Below are 21,259 nucleotides of genomic sequence, written 5' to 3'. Positions count from 1 at the left end.
TGGCACTGATCCACGCTTCGACCCGGAGGAACAGCTCGCCTCCGCCGCCGCTGACTTTGGGCGGGCTCTGGCCAAGATGAAGTGCCCCAGCAACTACCTCTCAGGACTTACCAAGTATGTACCCACCAGTTCAATCTTACCAATACCAGTTGCAATTAATGGCTATGTTTTGTACTGTCGATGTATTAAGCATGTTGTAGTAAACATGCCTAACACGTTTGAGCTATTTTCCCTACCTTTTTATAGACAACTGGGCCATTATCTGCTCTGGCAGCACCTGCCCTGTGATGTTTAACTCTGCCAATTGCATTTTTATCAGTACCGGTTTCAATGGCCATTAAGCCTGTTGCAATTAACAGTTGTATCCATTTTTAAAGAGTTGTATTTCACTGGCTACAAACTTACAAAACATGAATTAGGATGTTGTTAAGCCTGTTGCAATTAACAGTTGTATCCATTTTTTAATCCGTCCCTTTGCTACCGTGCTACTCTTTCGAAATGAAGATATCACTACAGATGCTGCCGTTTTATTACCATTTGCTATTTTTGGTGGATGTTAACCCTGTTGTAGTTAACATTGGCTTTCCATGTACTTACACAGGGCTACAATGGGCGATGCTGTTGTTTGCCGTCGAGGTTAGCTGCATCCCATGTCTTATACACCATCTATTCCTAAATATAAGTATTTTTAGAGATTCCAATATAGACTACATAAGGAGCAAAATGAGTGAATCTAGATTCTAATCTAAACTATATCTATAATTCTATATACATCCGTATGTAGTTCATATTGAAATCTCAAAAAAAATACTTGTACTTAGGAACATAGGTAGTTGTATTTTACATCATTTGTGCAATCTCAGTTTAGCTTCTAACATTTACTGGTTGCTTGTAGGTACATATATGAGGGGTACTGATCCACGCTTCGATCCCTTTTGCGTATGGGGCAATGAGATATTCATGAACAAGCGTCAAGTGAGGAAACTAAGAAAGATTGTTAGGCGAAAGAAACGGGTGATTGGAATTAAGCTCTTTATTTACACTTTGTCGAAGACAACAGTGAACTTTAGGATGGTAAGTAATGTGTTGCCTTTTCCCCCTGCCCACAACAAGTTACTCTATTAGACCTCAGTATCTGATATTTTTCTCTTTTCAGTGGTTTCCGAAGCTATTTACTGATGATTACCTTGCAAACTACATGACCGGAGTGGAGGCAACTAAGGTTAAAGTATATAATTCATGCTACCATGATAATGCTCTAGAAGTCTTCCTGAAGGCGGTGAAGGATGGGCGGGCGATCGTCACAAGGGGTTGGACAAAAGTGGTTCGTGCCTATGGCATGCAGGAAGGCACATTATGGGCATTCCGCTTCTTCAACACCGTCGGCAGTCAAAATGATTTACACTTGTCTCTTCACCTTTACCGCCTTTAAATACTGCGGTTCATCATAGTTAATTGCTGCCTAATCCTGTAATTACTGAACATATTGTACTGGCAATTTTATTTATGGATTCGTTGTTGAACCATTGTGCTGAGAATTTGAATTGCACGTTTCGTATTTCAAAATTTCCAATTAGAATAATAAATTACAGGCAAAAATAAAAATAGAACAGACGGTCATGGACCTTTGCAAACGGTTCTAGCAGTAAAAGCGCTTGCGATGGATAGCCCAATGCCACATAGTTTTCTACATCAAATCGTGTGTGATGTAGTTAATGAAAGCAAACAGTTAACCAAGGCAGAGCGTGTGTGATAGTTACACCTTTCACACACGAGCGTATACATAAAACCGTGTGGGATGTACATCCGAACGGAAATGTTTCCCTGGATTGACTGTGTGGGATGTACATAAGAACGGAAACGTATTCCTTGGATTGACTGTGTGTGATATACATACGAACGGAAATGTTTTTCTCGGATTCACCATGTGGAATGTACATACCTATGGAAATGATTCCTGGGATTCACCGTGTGGGATTTACATACCTAAGGAAATGATTTCTGGGATTCACCGTGTGGGATGTACATACCTACGGAAATGATTGGGTTTCGATGCCTCGCCCGATCGCACACGGCCCCAGCCTGGGTCCCAGGAAGGCTATCCCCGACGATTTCTGGATCATGTGGGAAGGACACCCTATCGCACACACTCACTTGGTGACGGTTCCAAATGCCATCGCGGAAAGGGGTTTTAAACCGTTTTTTAGGACCAACGCGCACCAGTGTTTATATGACGGTTTCCCTAAATCTTAAAAACTTCATCCACACAAAACTCAACAAGAACTCGTGAGATAAGTTAGTATAAACAATGCCAAAACCTTATCATTCTCTACTATAGAAAATCACAAAAAATATTATTCAACATTGCATACTAAATGCCTCTGCATATTAATACCCCTATCCTCAAAAAGAATCATTGAACAAGCAAACATATGCAAACATAACAACAATCTGCCAAAACAGTACACTCTGTAAAGAATGCAAGAGTGCCAATACTTCTTTAACTCCAAAAATTATGAAAATTTACCACACTGTAGAAAATTTATCAGAGCTTACTGTGCAAAAAATTTAAACATTTTATCACATTCTGACTTTTCTCGGGAATTTTTGCAACATCGATAAACTTACTATTTTGAAACAACAACTCATATACTTGCAAAATAAGCATGGTGAAGGCTATCCTTGACATTTTTATTGAAATGAAAGATGCAAAACATTATTCTAAATAACAGAAAGCAAATCAAAACAAAATAAAATGATGCTCCAAGCAAAACTCATATCATGTGACGAATAAAAATATAGCCTCAAGTAAGGTTACCGATAATGTTGGAGACGAAAGAGGGGATGCCTTCCGGGGCATCCCCAAGCTTAGTTGCTTGGATCTTCCTTGGATATTAACTTGGGGTGCCTTGGGCATCCCCAAGCTTAGGGTCTTGTCACTCCTTATTCTCCTCATATCGCTGTCTCACCCAAAACTTGAAAACTTCAATCACACAAAACTTAACGGAACTTCGTGAGATAGGTTAGTATGATAAAGAGCAAACCATTCACTTTGGTACTCCCTCCGTTTCTTTTTACTCCGCATATAAGATTTGGTCAAAGTCAAACTACACAAAGTTTGACCAAATTTATATAAAAAATATGCACATCTATAATACTAAAACAATATAGTATGAAAATATGTTTCATGGTGCATCTGATAATATTGATTTCATATTGTGAATGTTTACATTTTTTAATATAAAGTTAGTCAAACTCTTCAAGCTTGACTTTGACCAAACCTTATATGCGGACTAAAAAGAAACAGAGGGAGTACTGTCAAAGACAAGATTCATAATTTTTCTCACACAATGCCTACTGTACCCTATCATTTCTACAATTTATATTGAGCAATATAAGCCATAGAAACTAGAAAACAAGCAAACTATGCATTGAAAACAGAATCTGTCAAAAACAAAACAGTCTGTAGTAATCTGTACTCCAACCATACTTCTGCTATTCCAAAAATTCTAAAAAAAACGTAGGGAATTTATATATCTATCACCTGTAAAAAAATCAGATCAAAAACACGTTCCAATGAATTTTTAAAATTCATGAACTGAGCGCAAAAGTTTCTGTTTCTGGACAGAATTAAGTCAACTATCATCCACGCTATCCCAAAGGCTTTACTTGGTACTTTATTGAAACAAAAGCAATAAAACATGATTACTACAGTAGCATAATCATGTGAACACATAAAAATAGTAGGTAAAAGTGTTGGGTTGTCTCCCAGCAAGCACTTTTCGTTAATGCCTTTTAGCTAGGCATGATGATTTCAAAGGTGCTCACATAAAAGTAAAGAATGAAACATAACGGGAGCATCATGAATCACAAGGCAAGCACATTTAAGTCTAACCCACTTTCTATGCATAGGGATTTTGTGATCAAACAATTTATGGGAACAAGAATCAACTAGCATAGTAATAAAAGCGTAGTAATGATAGTAGATATTGATTTTTGTGATAGGAACAATAAAAAATGGCAAGGTAGCAATTGATAAAACGGAGCACAAACGGTATTGCAATGCTTGAAAATGAGGCCTAGGGTCCGTACTTTCGCTAGTGCAATCTCCCAACAATGCTAATATAATTGGATCATATAACCATCCCTCAACATGCGATGAAGAATCACTCCAAAGTTCCTATCTAGCGGAGAACATAAGAAGAAATCGTTTGTAGGGTACGAAACCACCTCGAAGCTATTCTTTCCGATCGATCTATCCAAGAGTTCGTACTAAAATAACACCAAATAATTTCATATTCATAATACTCAATCCAACACAAAGAACCTCAAAGAGTGCCCCAAGATTTCTACCGGAGAAACAAAGACAAGAACGTGCATCAACCCCTATGCGTACATTACCCCAATGTCACCTTGGGAATCCGCGAGTGGAGTGCCAAAACATATATCAAGTGAATCAAAATAATACCCCATTGTCACCACGGGCATTCATATGCAAGACATATATCAAGTGCTCCCAAATCCATAAAAGTATTCAATCCGATAAAATGAAATATCAAAGGGAAAACTCAATTCATCACAACAAAATAGAGAGGGGAAAACACCATACGATCAAACTATATTAACAAAGCCCGCGATACATCAAGATCGTGACATCTCAAGAACACGAGAGAGAGAGAGAGAGAGAGAGAGAGAGAGATTAAACACATAGCTACTGGTACAAACCCTCAGCCCCGAGGGTGGACTAGTCCCTCCTCATCATGGTGGCCGCCGGGACGATGAAGATGGCCACCGGTGATGATTCCCCCCTTTGGTAGGGTGCCAGAACGGGGTCTAGATTGGTTTCTCATGGCTACAGAGGGTTTTTGGAATATTTTGGAATTTATAGGGCGAAGTGGCGGTGCGGGAGGCCACCCAGGTGGGCACAACCCACTGGGGTGCTCCTGGGGGCCCAGGCGCGCCCTGGTGGGTTATGCCCCCCTCAGGGCACCCCCCCAGGTGCTACTCTGGCCCATTGGATGTCTTCTGGTCCATAAAAAATCCACAAAAAGTTTGGCTGCATTTGGACTCCATTTGATATTGATTTTCTGCGATGTAAAAAAAAAGCAGAAAATAGGAAGTGGCACTTGGCACTATGTCAATAGTTAGTCCCAAAAAAGATATAAAACGATTGTAAAACATCCAAGAATGATAATATAACAGCATGAATACTTCATAAATTATAGATACGTTGGAGACGTATCATCGTGCAGGCAGCCTAGGTGCATCAAAGGCGCGTTTGGTAGGTTGCATACAGCCCAACCAGGGCCCGGCGAAATAAAAAAAGCATGTTTGGTTGTGTGCAAGGAGGCTTGGCTTGCATCGGCACGATACTTACCCCCAAAGCCTGGCTCACTGGAATGCTCGAATCGGTCGTTTCCAACAAGCCAGGCTGACTCGGGCGCAAAAGCTAGTCCCGGCGTAGGGCGCGGTGCACGGGGCATTCAGGCGAACATGGCAGGGAAGGAAATAGGTGGAGGAGGGATGGCGCAAAAATAGCATCACCCCTCCCCCCCCCATTTACTCCCTCACCCCTGGCTCTAGGACAAGTTGTTCCTCTGTTCTTGGCATCATCGGCGGCGGCGATGACTCAGATCTGCGAAAAGCGGCGGCGACGACCTTGGTGGCGGCATCATCACTCTCCGGCAGCACCAGCTGCTTCTCTCCTTCTTCTTCGACACCCTCCGGCCATCATCGTCTCAGCCATGCCCCTCCAAATCCCGAAGCTGGTAAGTGGCATACAACCCCCCCTCCTCTGTTAAGTTGTTTGTTAGGGTAGATTGCGCCATTGCTGACCGCACCATGGATGTCGCTTAGGTTGTGGATGAACAGATGAAGCTTGTACTTCAGGCAGCATCGCTGATAGTTGTGGTTCTAGCCTGGATCCTGTTGGTCCATAAGAGAGATGTTCGTCGGAATGACAAGCCTCTCATCCGGTATGGTTCGATATTAATCTGGGAACTATTCAATCTTAAACACTCCAGCCTTAGAGTTACGGCTGAGAGGGCATTTGGAGCTCTGAATAATAGGTTTAAGATCATGGATCAGAAGCCATTCCACCCTTACCCTACCTAGGTTAAGCTTGTTCTTGCATGTTGCATCCTTCATAACTGAATCCTACAATGGGGTTGTGATGAACTTGTACCAGACGAGGAAGATGTGATGCTTGATGATGTGGTCAGCTTGGAGGCGTTTGACAACAAAGCGTGGAAGAACAAAAGGTTGGAGTGGGCTCACCAATATGGAATAACATATGCCATACAAGGATCTGAAGAAGAAGAGAGCAGCACACGCTACTGGAATTTGCTTATTTGCCGTCTGCCTATTCTTTGTCGTCTGCTGGCGGACGACAAAGAAGGTCTTTGCCGTCAGCTTGCAAAAAACGGACGGCAAAGAACTGGCTGATGGCAAAGAATGTCTTTGCCATCAGCCAATTCTTTGCCGTCTGCTAGCGGACGGCAAAGAATCTTTGCCGTCAGCTGGCGGACGGCAAAGAGAGAGGTGGGCCCCACTAACGAGCTGTTTAGAAAAAACCTAACGGCCCCCCTCTTTGCCGTCTGCTAGCAGACGGCAAAGAAAGTGGCCAAGCTAACGCCTGTTAGCTAGGATCTTTGCCGTTTGCTGGCGGACGGCAAAGAACCGTGCCCTAACTAAAATCCATATCAACGCCCGCCCGCGCCCCACATCTGTCCCTCTCTCTCTCCGCCTGCGCCCGAGCCGCCGCCGCCCCGCACCATCCCGCCCCCGTGCCGCCGCCGCCCCGCGCCACCCCCGTCGCCGCGCCGCCCCAGCAGCCCCGGTGACCCCCTTCCCCGCCCCGCGCCATCCCTGTCGTCGCGCCACGCCGCCCGTGCCCGAGCCGCCGCCGCCCCACGCCACCCACGTCGCCGCAGCACCCCCTCCTCCACCCCGGCGGCCCCGGCGCCCCTCTGCTCCACCACTGCGGCCGCCCCGCCGCTCCGGCGCTCCCTCCTCCACCCGGCGGCCCCGGCGCCCCTCTGCTCCACCACCGTGGCCTCGCCGCCACTCCGGCGCCCCCTCCTCCACCCGGCCGCCCCGGCGCCCCTCTCCTCCACCACCGCGGCCGCCCCACCCTCCGGTGCCCCCTCCTCCACCCGGTGAGACCTCTTGTTTTTTTTTTCTGTTTTTGTTTCTGTATTTTAAGTTTAGTTTAGGTTTATTTTAGGTTTGGTTTAGTTTAGGTTTACTTTAGTTTAGGTTTAGAGCATAGATAGCATCTTCTCTACTATAATTGTGTATAACCTCAATTCTCACTAGTAGTCTTATTAGTTAGATCATCTTCTATACTACTATTGATCCACAGTGTTTAGTTATGCATGATCAATTTTTTGTACATTATGCTTTTTATGTGTCATTTAAATAATGTAGTGCCAGATTTCTCAACTCATTGGCATATAATGAATTATTATTGTTATATTATTAATAGATGATGGAACAAAAACTATTTCCCTTCAAAGTGAAAATCTTTCAGTGAAGTAAATATTAGTGCACGAGTTCTTTTATATACAAAACTATGAGAACTGAACTATGTCAGGTATGTCAGATCTCCAAAATGATCTATATATAGTTAGCTCTAATATGCTTAGTTACCTATGTTAGCTCTAATATGCTTAGTTACATATGTTAGCTCTAATATGCTAAGTTATCTCTACTATGCTTAGTTTCCTATAGGTTAGCTCCAAAATTACTTATGTTAGCACAAAATGACCAAGTTTACATAATAAGCTTATAGTCTTCTTCTTGTTCTTCCAAAATGACATAAGTTAGCTATAAGTTAGCTCTAATATGCTTAGTTCACTCAAAGATGGCATAATTAGCTAGGTTGGCTCCATTTTACCTAAGTTGGCTCTAATATGCTAAGTTATCTCTAATATACTTAGTTTCCTATAGGTTAGCTCCAAAATTACTTATGTTAGCACAAAATGACCAAGTTTACATAATAAGCTTAATTATAGTCTTCTTCTTATTATTATTATTATTATTATTATTATTATTATTATTATTATTCTAGTCTTCTTCTAGTATTCTTCTAGTCTTCTTCTTCTTCTTCTTCATTTTCTTCTAGGTTAGCTCCATTTTACTTAAGTATGCTTATTTCTTATAGTCTTCTTCTTCTTCTTCTTCTTTTTCTTCTTCTTTTTCTTCTTCTTTTTCTTCTTCTTTTTCTAACATCTTGTTTATCATTTTGCAGATTTGATTTAATTCACGGAAGCTTGCATGGATGGAGTGCTTCTTTTCCATTTGTGCTTTTATTTTGTATCAATGAACTTGCATGGTTGGAACTTGTTATATGGATGGATGGATAACGGTGTAGGATGAACAATGTGAAACTTTTGTAATATGTAAGGATGGAACTATATATGTGTTGGTTATGTATGTATATATGATGAAACTTGTGTGTTGGATATGCTTGTTGTGTATATATGTGAATTGCCGTGTATATCTCTGTATATCTATGAATTGCTGTCAAATTGAATGAATTAAATTAAAAACAGGGTTGTACAGGCTCTTTGCTGTCAGCTAGCTGACGGCAAACATGCCACGTGGCAGCTACCTGTGCTTCCTGGGACTGGCATGTTTGAGCACTTTTCCTATAGTGGCAGACGGCAAAGGCCGGATGCTCTTTGCCGTCAGCGGCGGATGGCAAAGGCTGCCGTTAGCCGCCTAACGGACTAACAGCACATTTATTGCCGTCGGCTTTTTTTGCCGTCAGCCGCTGATGGCAAAGGCCCCTTTGCCGTCCGCTTTAGAAAGCAGACGACAAAGAAGCTCTTTACCGTAGCCTACTTTGCCGGAGCCTTTTGCCGTCCGCCATCCTTGCCTTTGCCGTCTGCCATGGCAGACGGCGGCAGACGGCAAAGTAGTTGATTCCTGTGGTGACAAGAGAAGAAGAAGAAGCAGCACAACAATAGCAACAGCAACAGGAGAAGAGGAAGAGGATGGACTTCCACCTAGTTAGCATCGTTGAACTTTCCCCTATTCAGCCATATGGCTCATAATAATTTGTGCTGCCATTTGTTAGTAGTTAGGATAAACTGCCATTTGTTTCCTAGTTAGGACAACACGATGTTGAGTGTGTGTGGTAAGGTCAGCACTAGTGAGAAGTGGTGATCACACCTTTTGTCGTTTGCATTGTTTGTCTAACAACAGCAACACATGCAACCAAACAACATGGTAGAAATTGCTCCCCCGGTGCAGAGAGCCTAATGCAGGCAACAAAACTATATGCAAATGTTGGTTTTAGCCCGCATTAGCTCAAATAGGCCCAACTGAGACAAGTATGTAAAATGCCCTAAAACAGATATGTCAATCAAACACGCCCCAAGTGGAGCAGCATGCTCATGGCATCATTCTCGTTGTCGTCATAAAACGGACCCAGCAAAAAATTCCAATCCCTTTTCTCCTCTTTCCCCCTCGTTGCCCTACCAAAATTCTCCATGCCGCTGCCTTGAGCCGAAGGCTAGTCCACACGGCTCCGGTCATTGCCTCATCTTTTGTAAGCCAATGAACCATGGTGCAAGAGCAGCTACAAGCACTTGCCATGGCACCTTAGGCTAGACATCCGACACACTACTGCAACCAGGTGCTCGAGACACAGCCGCGAGATCGTCACCTTGGAGCTAGGAGCATGGTTGCCACTCCAGTACATCACCGAGGTAGCACCAACATGGTAGATCACGTTCTCGCTGCACTTGGTGATGGGCAAGTTTTGGGGGCCACTTATGTGACGTGGACAGTGATGTGGCGGTCAAACCTGGGTGGCATGTCAAGATTTGCTTAAAATCATGCCCACATCCCACGAAAACCACCCAAAGCGGTACGAGGGACTAAAGTTATCCGGTTTGACAAGTTCAGGTACTAAGTTTTGCTGGTTTTAAAGTTGAGGGACCATTTTTAAACTTTTGAAAGAATTGAGGGGTGAAAAGTATACTTACCCCTTTTAAAAATGTTCATGAAGATGTAAAAAATTGTTGATGGTTTTTTTTAAATGTTCATAACATATAATAGAATGTATATGCTCTATACAGGGATGGAAGAACATGTGCCCAGTTTGGGATCAAGGGAAGCATAAAAAGATTGAAAGGAAATAGGGATGCTTTAAATTCAAATAAAAGGAAGACAATTTAATAAATAACATTTGATTTTGGAAAATTGTGTTGAGAATTTTCTAGTGTGGCATTTAAGATTTACAATGCAATGGTACTATAACATGATGATGGAAAAATAATAATGTAATTAACATGTGCAAATAATTAAAAGGGGCTTTTGCTCCGAGATGTTACACAATTCTTGCCTATGTACTAATCCTTGGTGCAAGGATTGGAAGAATATTCATGACCATTTAAAACTTGAATTGGAGAGACCTTTGTCCTAGCGTTACTAAGGATCTTTGGCAGCCCAATTCCAAAATTTGGGATGTAGATAAGATTATACTTTCTTGGATGAGTCCTTAAAGAATGATATTTTGAACGTTCCAATTATCAATGCTGATTTCAATGATACTATATGCTAGACTCACACACCTAGTGCAGATTGTTCTACCAATAGCTCATATAAAACCTTCTTGAAGGATGTCCAATCTTCATCTCCAGGACGAAGTTCAACAGTCACGGATCAGGAAATAGCCACCCTCAATCAGGTTTGGAAAAAAAATCCCTGCTTGGAGACTCATTAGAAGGGCTATAGCTTCCTGTTTTAAGGCTTCAAGATGTTCCAAGCATACTAAAAAAGAATGTTGTGGCTATGGAAAAATTGAAACTGATTGGCATATGTTTTTTCATTGTAAATTTACGAGATCTGTTTAGTTTTCTCCAAATGATAAGTGTGGCACGAAGTAACACTGCCCTGCTATATTTACAACTAAATATGTGATCCGAAAAAAAAAATCTTAAACTTGTCATCCAAACAAAAAGTTGACATGCTTCACAACTAAAGTTGCTATCCTCACGTAACTAAACTTGGCATAAAAAAACGTCAGTGCGGATTTGCTTCGTGCCACGCGTGTGGCACTCAACTGATGCTTTGGATCCTAACCTTTATATCCTTCGTCTATCATTCACCTTATCTTGCATGCACAACATTCAGAAGTAAATCCGGCAAGTGTGTATTCACTCTTCTATGGAATGTTTGGAAAGCTACAAATGAGGTTTGATTCAAGAAAATATCTTGGACCCCTTTTCAATGCTAAATGCAGGTTTAAAAGAGGCTACAGAAGCGTTAGATTACCTCATTTTTTTTAAATCTGGATGGCTTCTAATGGCATCGGCCGAAAATCGTGCAGGAGCATGTCGTGTGTACAACACTTTCGTAAACCCCCATGCACCTTACAACCAGCATACGTTGACGCAACCTTTAATCCTTCTACGGCAGGGGATGAAGTTTCCTTTGGAGTGTTCCTCAAAAATGCATTTTCTAGACATTCTGTAGTCATTCAAGCGGCGACCTCGAATGTGTTTTCAGTTTTGCAAGTACTCCCTCCGTCCGAAAAAGATTGTTCCTTAAATGAATGTATCTAGCACCAAGTTAATGCTAGATGCATCCATTTGAGGGATGAGCTTCGGACAAGCTTTTTCGGACGGAGGGAGTAGAAGCTATGGGTTTACTTCTTGGTGGTTCGGCTGTCAAGGCCTTGGGATGGAGCTCTGTTTCTTTCAGAAAGGTCAACGCTGTGGAAGGAAGAAACTTACTCCCCAACCCAGGGCATTGGAGGACCAGGCATATATTTGCCGATTTCTTCAACTTTGCTTCTTGCCTCAACTCCTACAAGGTCTCTCACATTCCTAGGACCCAAAATCTCCTTGCTCATTCCCTGGCCAAAAAAGGCTTTCTTATGTAGATCTTCCACTAGCTGCTCTTTCCTATGCAGCAAAGCTTCCAATGTAATTTCAAAATGGGAAAGCTACTCTCTGTACACTGTCTAGGATGTTAACTTATAAAATTTTAGCCCTCTTTAAGGGCAACAATTTGGCAAAAACAATAATCTATCACAATTTTGAAGCGTCATTGGAACATGAGGGGAACACATATGCTTATTTTGTCATTGAGTCACTGTTCTCATCAATGATAAAAGAATGAAAGAATTTTCATATAGGTCAACCAAACAATGCATATGCATATCATCCGGACTAAACTACAGTACCTAAATCTACGCAGGCAGTATGTTGCTTTATTTTTCCTACCACACACATCTGCATGCACTTCAGCATTTCCAGTTGATTGGGGACGCTTCAGGTAGCTGCACTTTAACTGCAAGTGTGCTCATTTCACCTCTCATCTGCAACCAGTCCATGCTGCAGAGGTGACCGCAACGCTCCTCTCGGCGTGGACGTCTCGTTCTCGCACCCCCTTGCCACAATGCTGTTGAAGCTCCGCCTCAGCGGCGAGGCGAACCGAGTGGACGCGGACCCGGCGTCGCACCGCGGCGACAGGTTCATCTGCTCCAGCGCGTGCGCTTGGAGCTCCGAAGGGTAGTCGCGCACGCACCCGATCCGAGGGCCTGCCCCGGTCGTCCACTTGAAGGACAGCTGCTTGCCGAGCTGGTACGATTTCATGTCCTTCTTGGAGTTGATCCTCTGAAGGATCTTCTCGCGCGCCACCACTGGCTCCTCGCGTTCTTCCGTCTCCGTAGATGTTGTTTGAATGACTTGAGCTGTCTGAAGAGAGCCGGTTTCTTCAGGGCCATCTTCAGATTTGTCGTTCTCCGAAGCGATCCTCTTGAGGCTACCCCAGAATTCCTCATCCTCCTCTGCTGGGCTCATCTGCAGCAATTTGAAACATGTAGTAAGACCACAGTGCTACTACAATGTATCGACACGACACGGAGATGTCGTGTAATTTTTGTCAGAATCGTATTGAAGGATGCTTACCTTAACATCACTGAGATCAACCAAGTTGTCATTGAGGAAGCTTTTGAACTCCTGGAAGTTCTCCTCTGTGGGGCGGTAGTGACCACTGTGAGGCCAAATTGCCTGCCAACAATGAAGTTCAGATGGCGTCAGCATGTTGCCTGAAGATAAAACTGGATGTAAAAGCAGATAAGAATTGCTTGCATACCTTGAGGGTTCCATTTTCAGCAACCAGCCTCCCAGCAGCAGAAGTAGCTCCCCCGGCAAGAAAGCTAGAATGCTGAAATTTACCTTTCTTCTTCTGCAATTCACAATGGCAAGATTCATATCACACACTGAACTGGCATTTCTACAGTTGATTATATTAGGGCTGGCTGCCTATACGATGGTATGTGCATATATAACTGCATATTCATATTTACCTGACCAACATACAAGGTCTTAGTTGTGCTAAGGACAAAGATCCACTTTGCATCTCTCGGACCGAAGGACGTGTCGATTATTTGCCGATTCTTCTTGTACAAGAACTTGCTGTCCTCAATCACGACCTCATAGTCCTCTCTTTCCTTCTGCACAGTTTAAATACATTCTGTCAGCCACCATATGTGCGTTGCTACAACTCCTACTCAGTCCTGCTCAGTCTATGATTGTAAACACTACTTACCGGACCGAGGTACTTGATGCACTGGCTCAGAAGCTTGAATCGGGAGCACTTGCCTTCAAGGTTGATCTCTTTGCCTTCTCCAACATCAAGCCTGAATAGCGAGGATCATAAGTGCACATCCCATCCGTTGGCTGAACAATTCAGAAATGTGTCTAGTGACTAGTGAGCTAACTTACCAGTAGAAGAAAGGCTGCTTGCTTTCGCTGTGGAGCCAGCAATCATAGTAGTAGTGCAGGTTGTGGCCGTAGCGGTGGCGAGGGTCAATCTCCATTAACAATTTGAGTACCAACATCAGCTCATTACGTGGTAAATAAACATACTAGCACTAACTACGTCAGTAAAAACCTTAACAAATCGCAGCATATGGAGAAAAATGATGAGACACTCACCGCCTCGAGCCAATGCTGCAATGCGAGTTTCTGCGCCTTATCATCCTTGGACAGCCCCTTTCCAACCTGAAGACCCAAATTTGACAAAATATTTAACCCAGTTTGCCGACTTCAGATAATAAGGCAGCTGACCAGATTTGTTTGAGATGCGAGATTTGTTGTACTACCTTGGCCGCTCGGGATCTGGCCCTGGACCACTTGGACACGGCCGTCTCCTGCTTCTCGATGTCGAAGAAGGAGACGGAGCTCCGGTTGAGGAGCGCGAAGTCCAGCAGCTTCCACCAGCTCTGCTCCACCAGCACGGCGCAGTCGGCCAGCTGCCGCCGCGTGCGGAAGCTCTTGTACACCTTCTGCAGCCTCAGCGCCGCAGCATCGTGCCTCGGGCTCTCCGCCCCCGCCCTCAGCCTGGCAACCTCCCTCGGCACAAGCGGCGGCGGCGCTTCGGCCTCGGCCTCGGCGCCGGCAATGTCGCCGGCTGTCCTGATGGAGATCTCGGTCTCCAGCTGGAGAGAGCCCGGGCTGTCGTCCCGCTGCTGCTCCCTCTTGAAGCTGAGCGAGCCCTGTATGAGCAGCTTCCCGGAGCCCAAGGCCCTGAGGACCGTCGGCTCGCCGCCGTCCGCCGGCGCGAGGGCGCCTTCCTCCATGGGGTCATAGTCATCAGCAGGGCACGAGAACATGACCCCCATTGTAGATTTCTAGTGACCTTGATCTTCACACAAACTGGAAGAAACAGCACCAAACCAAGCCATTGCTTCAGATGCCAACCATCGGTGCTCAGCTAAGCAAGAAGAAACGGCAAGAAAACATTGCTGCAAAATCATGGAGAAGAGGCTTACCTCGCGCCTCCAACGAGAAGAAGAACGTGTCCGCTGCTTGAATGTTTGCTGTTGCCCGCTGCTCCCCTGTAAACAAAGCACCGACTGGTGGTGGTTTGGTAGCTTGCTGTCAGTCGAGGCGAGGCGAGCCAATTATCCGATATGCTAGTGTGAGACAACGGCGATATATAGAGGGGGAGAGGAGACAGAGGCTGGCCGGGGGTGGCGGTGGCGGTGGCGGTGCAGACCTCATTTTCCATTATTTGTTTATCTGGATTCCACGTGCTCCGACCGAATCGCACAGGCGCTAGTCTGGTCCGGCAGCTGTCAGCCGGGAATAGCGTGTATCAAAACCAGCGACGCTACTCGTATCTGCATCTTCCTCTTGTTTTCCTCTCCATCCGTACCGAGGCATGGAGTTTTGTAGCACCGCTTGTAAACTCAAGCACTGAACCACGGCGTGCCGAAAGAACCGAAAAGTTTCCGCTGCTTCCGCTCTCGCTCCGATTTACCAAGATAATAGGTAGGTTTATGTTTTTTTTAACATAATACAGACGCAAGACGCTAATACACACGCGCATACATTCACTCCTATGAACGCACACACGCACACCCTACCCCTATAAGCATCTCCGAAAAACTGAGCCGGCATATCATCTTGAAATTTACGAAGTCACTGTAGGCACCTCGTCATCGACGGAAACGTCTCCTCCCACTAAATGCGCATCGTCGGAAATCCTGAAATAAATTCAGTAATAAATGCAAGCACCAGGATTTGAACCCTACCAAAGTCCCTCTAACCAACCAACCACACAAGCCCTCCTAGCACCTGTACATGTACATGCTAGGAGGGAGGGATGTTAGGAGCCCTCCTAGCATGTACACGTACAGGGGCTGCCCCTTGGGTCAGCCCATGGACTTGGCCCGTACGAGGCCATCGGTGCAGCTACTTAAGCATGGCTCACAGAAGGAGACGGTATCCAGTGGATCAAGGACGAACCCGGCGGCGGCTACCTTCCTCTCTTCTCCTACCTCTACTCTTCTCTGTTCCTCCTGATACTTGTATGCAATTGTAATCGCTACACCAAATTGTTTCTCTATGAGTGATTACTACATAAGCAAGAGAGATCCCCAACTATACCCTTACAGTTTACCTCCCGAACACGCTACAGAGAGGTAACATGCTCATTCCCCTTAAAGTCATCTTCACTCAAAAATTACATGTCACTAACATTGCTCATAATTTGATTTGCCCACTGCATTTTGTCACACCCAGAAATATGACAAACACCAGCACGCTCTAGTACACGATGCTCATATAATCCATAAGAGGACTGCATTGAGAAGATAAAGTAGCAGACTAGCATATATGGCTCAAGTTGCATTGACTGAAGAAAAATAATGCTGGAACTTTCTATGCTCAGGGCACCGATTCTCTGCATGCTATGAAATAGATGTGCATCCATTGACGCAAGATTGGAATACTGTAGTGCAAGAGCTGTAGTAATAGAACATTCACATAGTGTCAAAAGCCACTATTTACCTTCATGTAATGGCTGCTTAGTGAAACAAAAATCTTCATTGTACTGTCTCACAGACCACAAGCACCATAATTGACCTTGGAGGATCCTTATGCAATTTTCAAGGAGGTTGGTACACCGCCCCATGCATTGCCAATGTGTAAGCTGATTGCAGTATGACCACTTCTTTTGAATCCCTTCTGACACGAAATGTTCCAGTGCATTGACACCAAGAGGATAAGCTGCCCAAAAGTACAGGGTGGGTGCTCCACTAAAGCAGCAGGAAAAACATAGCTGCCCAACACCTCTCCTGCAATGCCAAATCCCTTGCAATGTATAGCAAGCTGCAGCGCAATCTCGTCGAACATAATTTCTGCTAGGCGGTCGTCAATGTACTGCAGACTGATCAACAAGATATCCAAGCACTCAATTCCCTCGGAACCTTTTTGACTTAACCGTTTATCAATATATGTTCTTCCAGCCAGTGAACAGCAAGACTGCAACTGGGTATTTTGCACACAATTGAAGTGCTCCTCCATGGGAATCAGGTCAACCATCAGAGAGGTAATAGGATTAACCGGTTGGCTCGGAATAAGAATATCTATTGGCACCGTACGGATCCAGCAAACAACCTTCAGAAAAGTACTGGGTTTCACCTGCTATACCCTTGGCAAATATCCTTCATGAGAGCAAGAAAACGATGGCCACGGAGTAGGTCGAATCTCATTACCCTCTGCACTATGATGCACCAGAATTGACGGCCATGGCGTCAGCCGTATCGGCAGCCCTCCGTGCCTTGTGGGTGGTGGACGTCCAGGGCATGGTTCCAAAATAGCTGCATTGAACGCCAGCCTCTGTACCTGAGCGAAGGAGGTTGGTGATGAGCATCGGTGCGGCTGCTGGGAGCAGCGGCACGTTAGTGCAATCTCTCAACAATGCTAATATAATTGGATCATATAACCATCCCTCAAAGTGCGATGAAGAATCACTCCAAAGTTCCTATCTAGTGGAGAACATAAGAATAAATTGTTTATAGGGTACGAAACCACCTCAAAGCTATTCTTTCCGTTCGATCTATTCAAGAGTTCGTACTAAAATAACATAAAGCTATTCTTTCCGTTCGATCTATCCTAGAGTTCGTACTAAAATAACACCAAAGCAAATTCATATTCATAATACTCAATCCAACACAAAGAACTTCAAAGAGTGCCCCAAGATTTCTACCAGAGAAACAAAGACAAGAACGTGCATCAACCCTTATGCATAGATTACCCCAATGTCACCTCGGGAATCCGCGAGTTGAGTGCCAAAACATATATCAAGTGAATCAATACGATACCCCATTGTCACCACGAGTATTCAATTGCAAGACATATATCAAGTGTTCTCGAATCCATAAAAGTATTCAATCTGATAACAACGACATCTCAAAGGGAAAAACTCAATTCATCACAACAAGATAGAGAGGGGAAAACACCATATGATCCGACTATATTAACAAAGCCCGCGATACATCAAGATCGTGACATCTCAAGAACACGAGAGAGATAGAGAGAGAGAGAGATTAAACACATAACTACTGGTACAAACCCTCAGCCCGAGGGTGGACTACTCCCTCCTCATCATGGTGACCGTCGGGATGATGAAGATGGCCACCGGAGATGATTCCCCCCTCCGGCAGGGTGCTGGAATGGGTCTAGATTGGTTTTCGTTGGCTACAGAGCCTTGCGGCGGCGGAACTTCTGATCTAGGTTAACCCCGAAGGGTTTTAGAATATTTGTAAATTTATAGGGTAAAGAGGGGGTGCGGGAGGCCACCGGGGTGGGCACAACCCACCTGGGCGCGCCTGGGCCCCCAGGCACGCCCTGGTGGGTTGTGCCCCCTCGGGGAACCCCCCAGATGCTGCTTTGGCCCATCTTGGGTATTCTGGTCCATCAAAAATCTCCAAAAAGTTTCACGGTGTTTGGACTCCGTTTGATATTAATTTCCTGCGATGTAAAAAACAAGCAAAAAAATAGCAACTGGCACTGGGCACTGGGCACTGGGCACTGGGTCAATAGGTTAGTCCCAAAAAATGATATAAAGTTGCTATAAAATGATTGTAAAACATCCAAGAAGATAATATAATAGCATGAATACTTCATAAATTATAGATACGTTGGAGACGTATCAGCATCCCCAAGCTTAATTCCTACTCGTCCTCGAGTAGGTAAATGATAAAAGAAATAATTTATGAAGTGTGAATGCTAGCAAAGTGCACAAGTTTGATCAATGAAAATTTTAATCACTTTTCCTAGCATCATAACAACAATTCTTTTTTATAAAACTTCTCATGTCATAGTAGCAACCAATTCACATGTTAAGGTTCAAACAATGAATTCTCTTGAAACTCAACAACCTATGTTCTTAGTCACCAAGTAATTGCAATTCAACTTATTCAACGGAGTTTAAGTAAGAGCTCCACATACTCAACCATCATATAGTCTTCTATGATTGCTAACACTCACTACGTACACATGAGCAAAATGTTTCAACTGGACACATAGAAAGATAGGGGCTTATAATTTTGCCTCCCAACGTGTTCACCTCAAGGGTGATGTCAACAATAATAACTCATGCTACCCATATCCAACTGGATATATGTGCCTAGATATTTCCTCGCCACATGATGCTTGCCAAGGGAGAAAAATAAAAAGGAATAGAGAGAAAACTTTGACTCTTGCATAAAAGTAAATACTGAAAAGTAAAAGATAGGCCCTTCGCAGAGGGAAGCAGAGGTTGCCATGCGCTTATTTGTTTGTATGCTCAATACCTTAGTGCAAAAGAACGTCATGTTGTATTGCCCCTTATGATAGCAACCTTTATTATGCAGTCTGTCGCTTTTATTCTTTGCCATCACAAGTTCGTACAACGCTCAATTTTCTCTTACACTAAATGATCTAACACTTTTAGAAGCAATTTTTATTGCCTTATTGCACCGATGACAACTTACTTGAAGGATCTTGCTCAATCCTTAGGTAGGTATGGTGGACTCTTGAAGATAAGATTTGGGTTTAAGGGTTTTTGGATGCACAAGTAGTATCTCTACTTGGTGCGGGAATTTTTGGCTAGCAAAGATGGGGGGCAAGCACCACATGTTGAAGGATCTATGACAATATAACTTCTATGTGAAAATGAACAAACATAAATCATTACGTTGTCTTCCTTGTCCAACATCAACAATTTTGGCATATAATATTTTGATGGGGGCTCACAATCACAAAAGATTTACACGATAGTGTATTTGCATGTGAAAGTTCTCTTCCTTATACTAATTATTCGTGAATTGCTTGTATGACCAATATTGTGATTGTCAAGCCTCAACAGATTTCACTTTCTAAACCCAATGTGAAGCTACCACTAGGCATGATATGATTTCAACTTCATGACATTCAATTTATTCAACAATTTACTCATAGGATATAAGTGAAGCACAAGAGTAAATGACAAACTACTCCAAAAAGATATAAGTGAAAATCATGCGAGTAGTTAAGTAAATAGATAGTTATGTGAGGACTCTCTCTTATTTAAAAGTTTCAGATCTAAGTATTTTATTAAAACAGAAAGCAAAAATAAAATAAAATGACCTTTCAAGGATAGCACAACTCATGTGAAGAAGCAAAAACTTAGGCTCAACCGATACTAACCGATAATTGTTGAAGAAGAAAGGTGGGATGCCCACCGGGGCATCCACAAGCTTAGATGCTTGATACTTCTTGAAATATTATCTTGGGGTGCCTTGGGCATCCCCAAGCTTGAGCTTTTGTGTCTCCTTAATTCCTCTCATATCACGGTTTTCCTAAATCTCAAAAGCTTCATCCACACAAAACTCAACAAGAACTTGTGAGATAAGTTAGTATAAACCAATGCAAAAACCTTATCATTCTCTACTGTAGCAAATCACTAAAATTATTATTCAACATTGCATACTAAATACCTATGCATATTTAATACTCCTATCCTCAAATAAAATCATTAAACAAGCAAAACATATGCAAACAATGCAACCATAACAGCAATCTGCCAAAACAGTACATTCTGTAAAGAATGCAAGAGTATCAATACTTCTCTAACTCCAAAAATTATGAAAATTCACCACACTGTAGAAAAATTATCAGATCTTACTGTGCAAAAAGTTTCAACATTTTATCACATTCTGACTTTTCTCGGGAATTTTTGCAACAGCGATAAACTTTCTGAGTTTCTGTTTTGAAACAACAACATGTAGACTTGCAAAATAAGCATGGTAAAGGCTATCCTTGATATTTTTATTGAAATAAAAGATGCAAAACATTATTATAAATAGCATCAAGCAAATCCTGACAAAATAAATTGACACTCCAAGTAAAACACATATCATGTGACGAATAAAAACATAGCTCCAAGTGAGGTTACCGATAATGTTGGAGACGAAAGAGGGATGCCTTCCGGGGCATCCCCAAGCTTAGTTGCTTGGATCTTCCTTGAATATTACCTTGGGTGACTTGGGCATCCCCAAGCTTAGGTTCTTTTCAATCCTTATTCTCCTCATATCGATATCTCACCCTAAACTTGAATACTTCAATCACACAAAACTTAACGGAACTTTGTGAGATAGGTTAGTATGATAAAGAGCAAACCATTTCACTTTGGTACTGTCAAAAACAAGATTCATAATTTTTTCCACACAATTCCTACTGTAGCATATCATTTCCACAATTTATATTGAGCAATATAAGCCATAGAAACTAGGGAACAAGCAAACTATGCATTGAAAACAGAATCTGTCAAAAACAGAACAGTCTGTAATGACCTGCAGAATAACCATACTTCTGCTACTCCAAAAATTATGAAAAGTTAGGACCATGTGAGCAATTTGTACATTAATCTTCTGCAAAAAGAATCAACTCAAAATCACTCTTCTGTTAAAAATAGGAATTATTTCGTG

The 21,259-nt window shown here is 43.2% G+C and overlaps 1 protein-coding gene across 1 annotated transcript; it reads right to left on the bottom strand.

Annotated features, from left to right (window-relative positions):
- Positions 1-11,967: 11,967 nt before the first annotated feature.
- Positions 11,968-14,950, bottom strand: LOC123125506 (IQ domain-containing protein IQM2). Its single transcript, XM_044545985.1, has 9 exons — positions 14,795-14,950; positions 14,126-14,678; positions 13,959-14,024; positions 13,746-13,834; positions 13,570-13,660; positions 13,328-13,474; positions 13,114-13,206; positions 12,927-13,028; positions 11,968-12,818 (listed from the first exon to the last, which is right to left on the bottom strand). Exons 2-9 carry the CDS (start codon positions 14,642-14,644, stop codon positions 12,324-12,326), a joined length of 1,602 nt encoding a protein of 533 aa, XP_044401920.1. The 5' UTR covers positions 14,645-14,678; positions 14,795-14,950; the 3' UTR covers positions 11,968-12,323.
- Positions 14,951-21,259: the final 6,309 nt, after the last annotated feature.

This window comes from Triticum aestivum, chromosome 5D, assembly GCF_018294505.1.
Source record: "Triticum aestivum cultivar Chinese Spring chromosome 5D, IWGSC CS RefSeq v2.1, whole genome shotgun sequence".
NCBI classification, from domain to species: Eukaryota; Viridiplantae; Streptophyta; class Magnoliopsida; order Poales; family Poaceae; genus Triticum; species Triticum aestivum.
The sequence above is the reverse complement of the archived record's forward strand: the minus strand, read 5'-3'. Positions and strand labels throughout refer to the sequence as shown.

Bases quoted from the DNA above. Each gene is read 5' to 3' on its own strand.
- LOC123125506 (XM_044545985.1), bottom strand. From the start codon at position 14,644: ATGGGGGTCATGTTCTCGTGCCCTGCTGATGACTATGACCCCATGGAG. The intron at 13,661-13,745 runs GTAAGTTAGCTC...CTCGCTATTCAG, and splicing joins AAGCAGCCTTTCTTCTACTG to GCTTGATGTTGGAGAAGGCA. The intron at 12,819-12,926 runs GTAAGCATCCTT...AAATTGCTGCAG, and splicing joins TTGATCTCAGTGATGTTAAG to ATGAGCCCAGCAGAGGAGGA.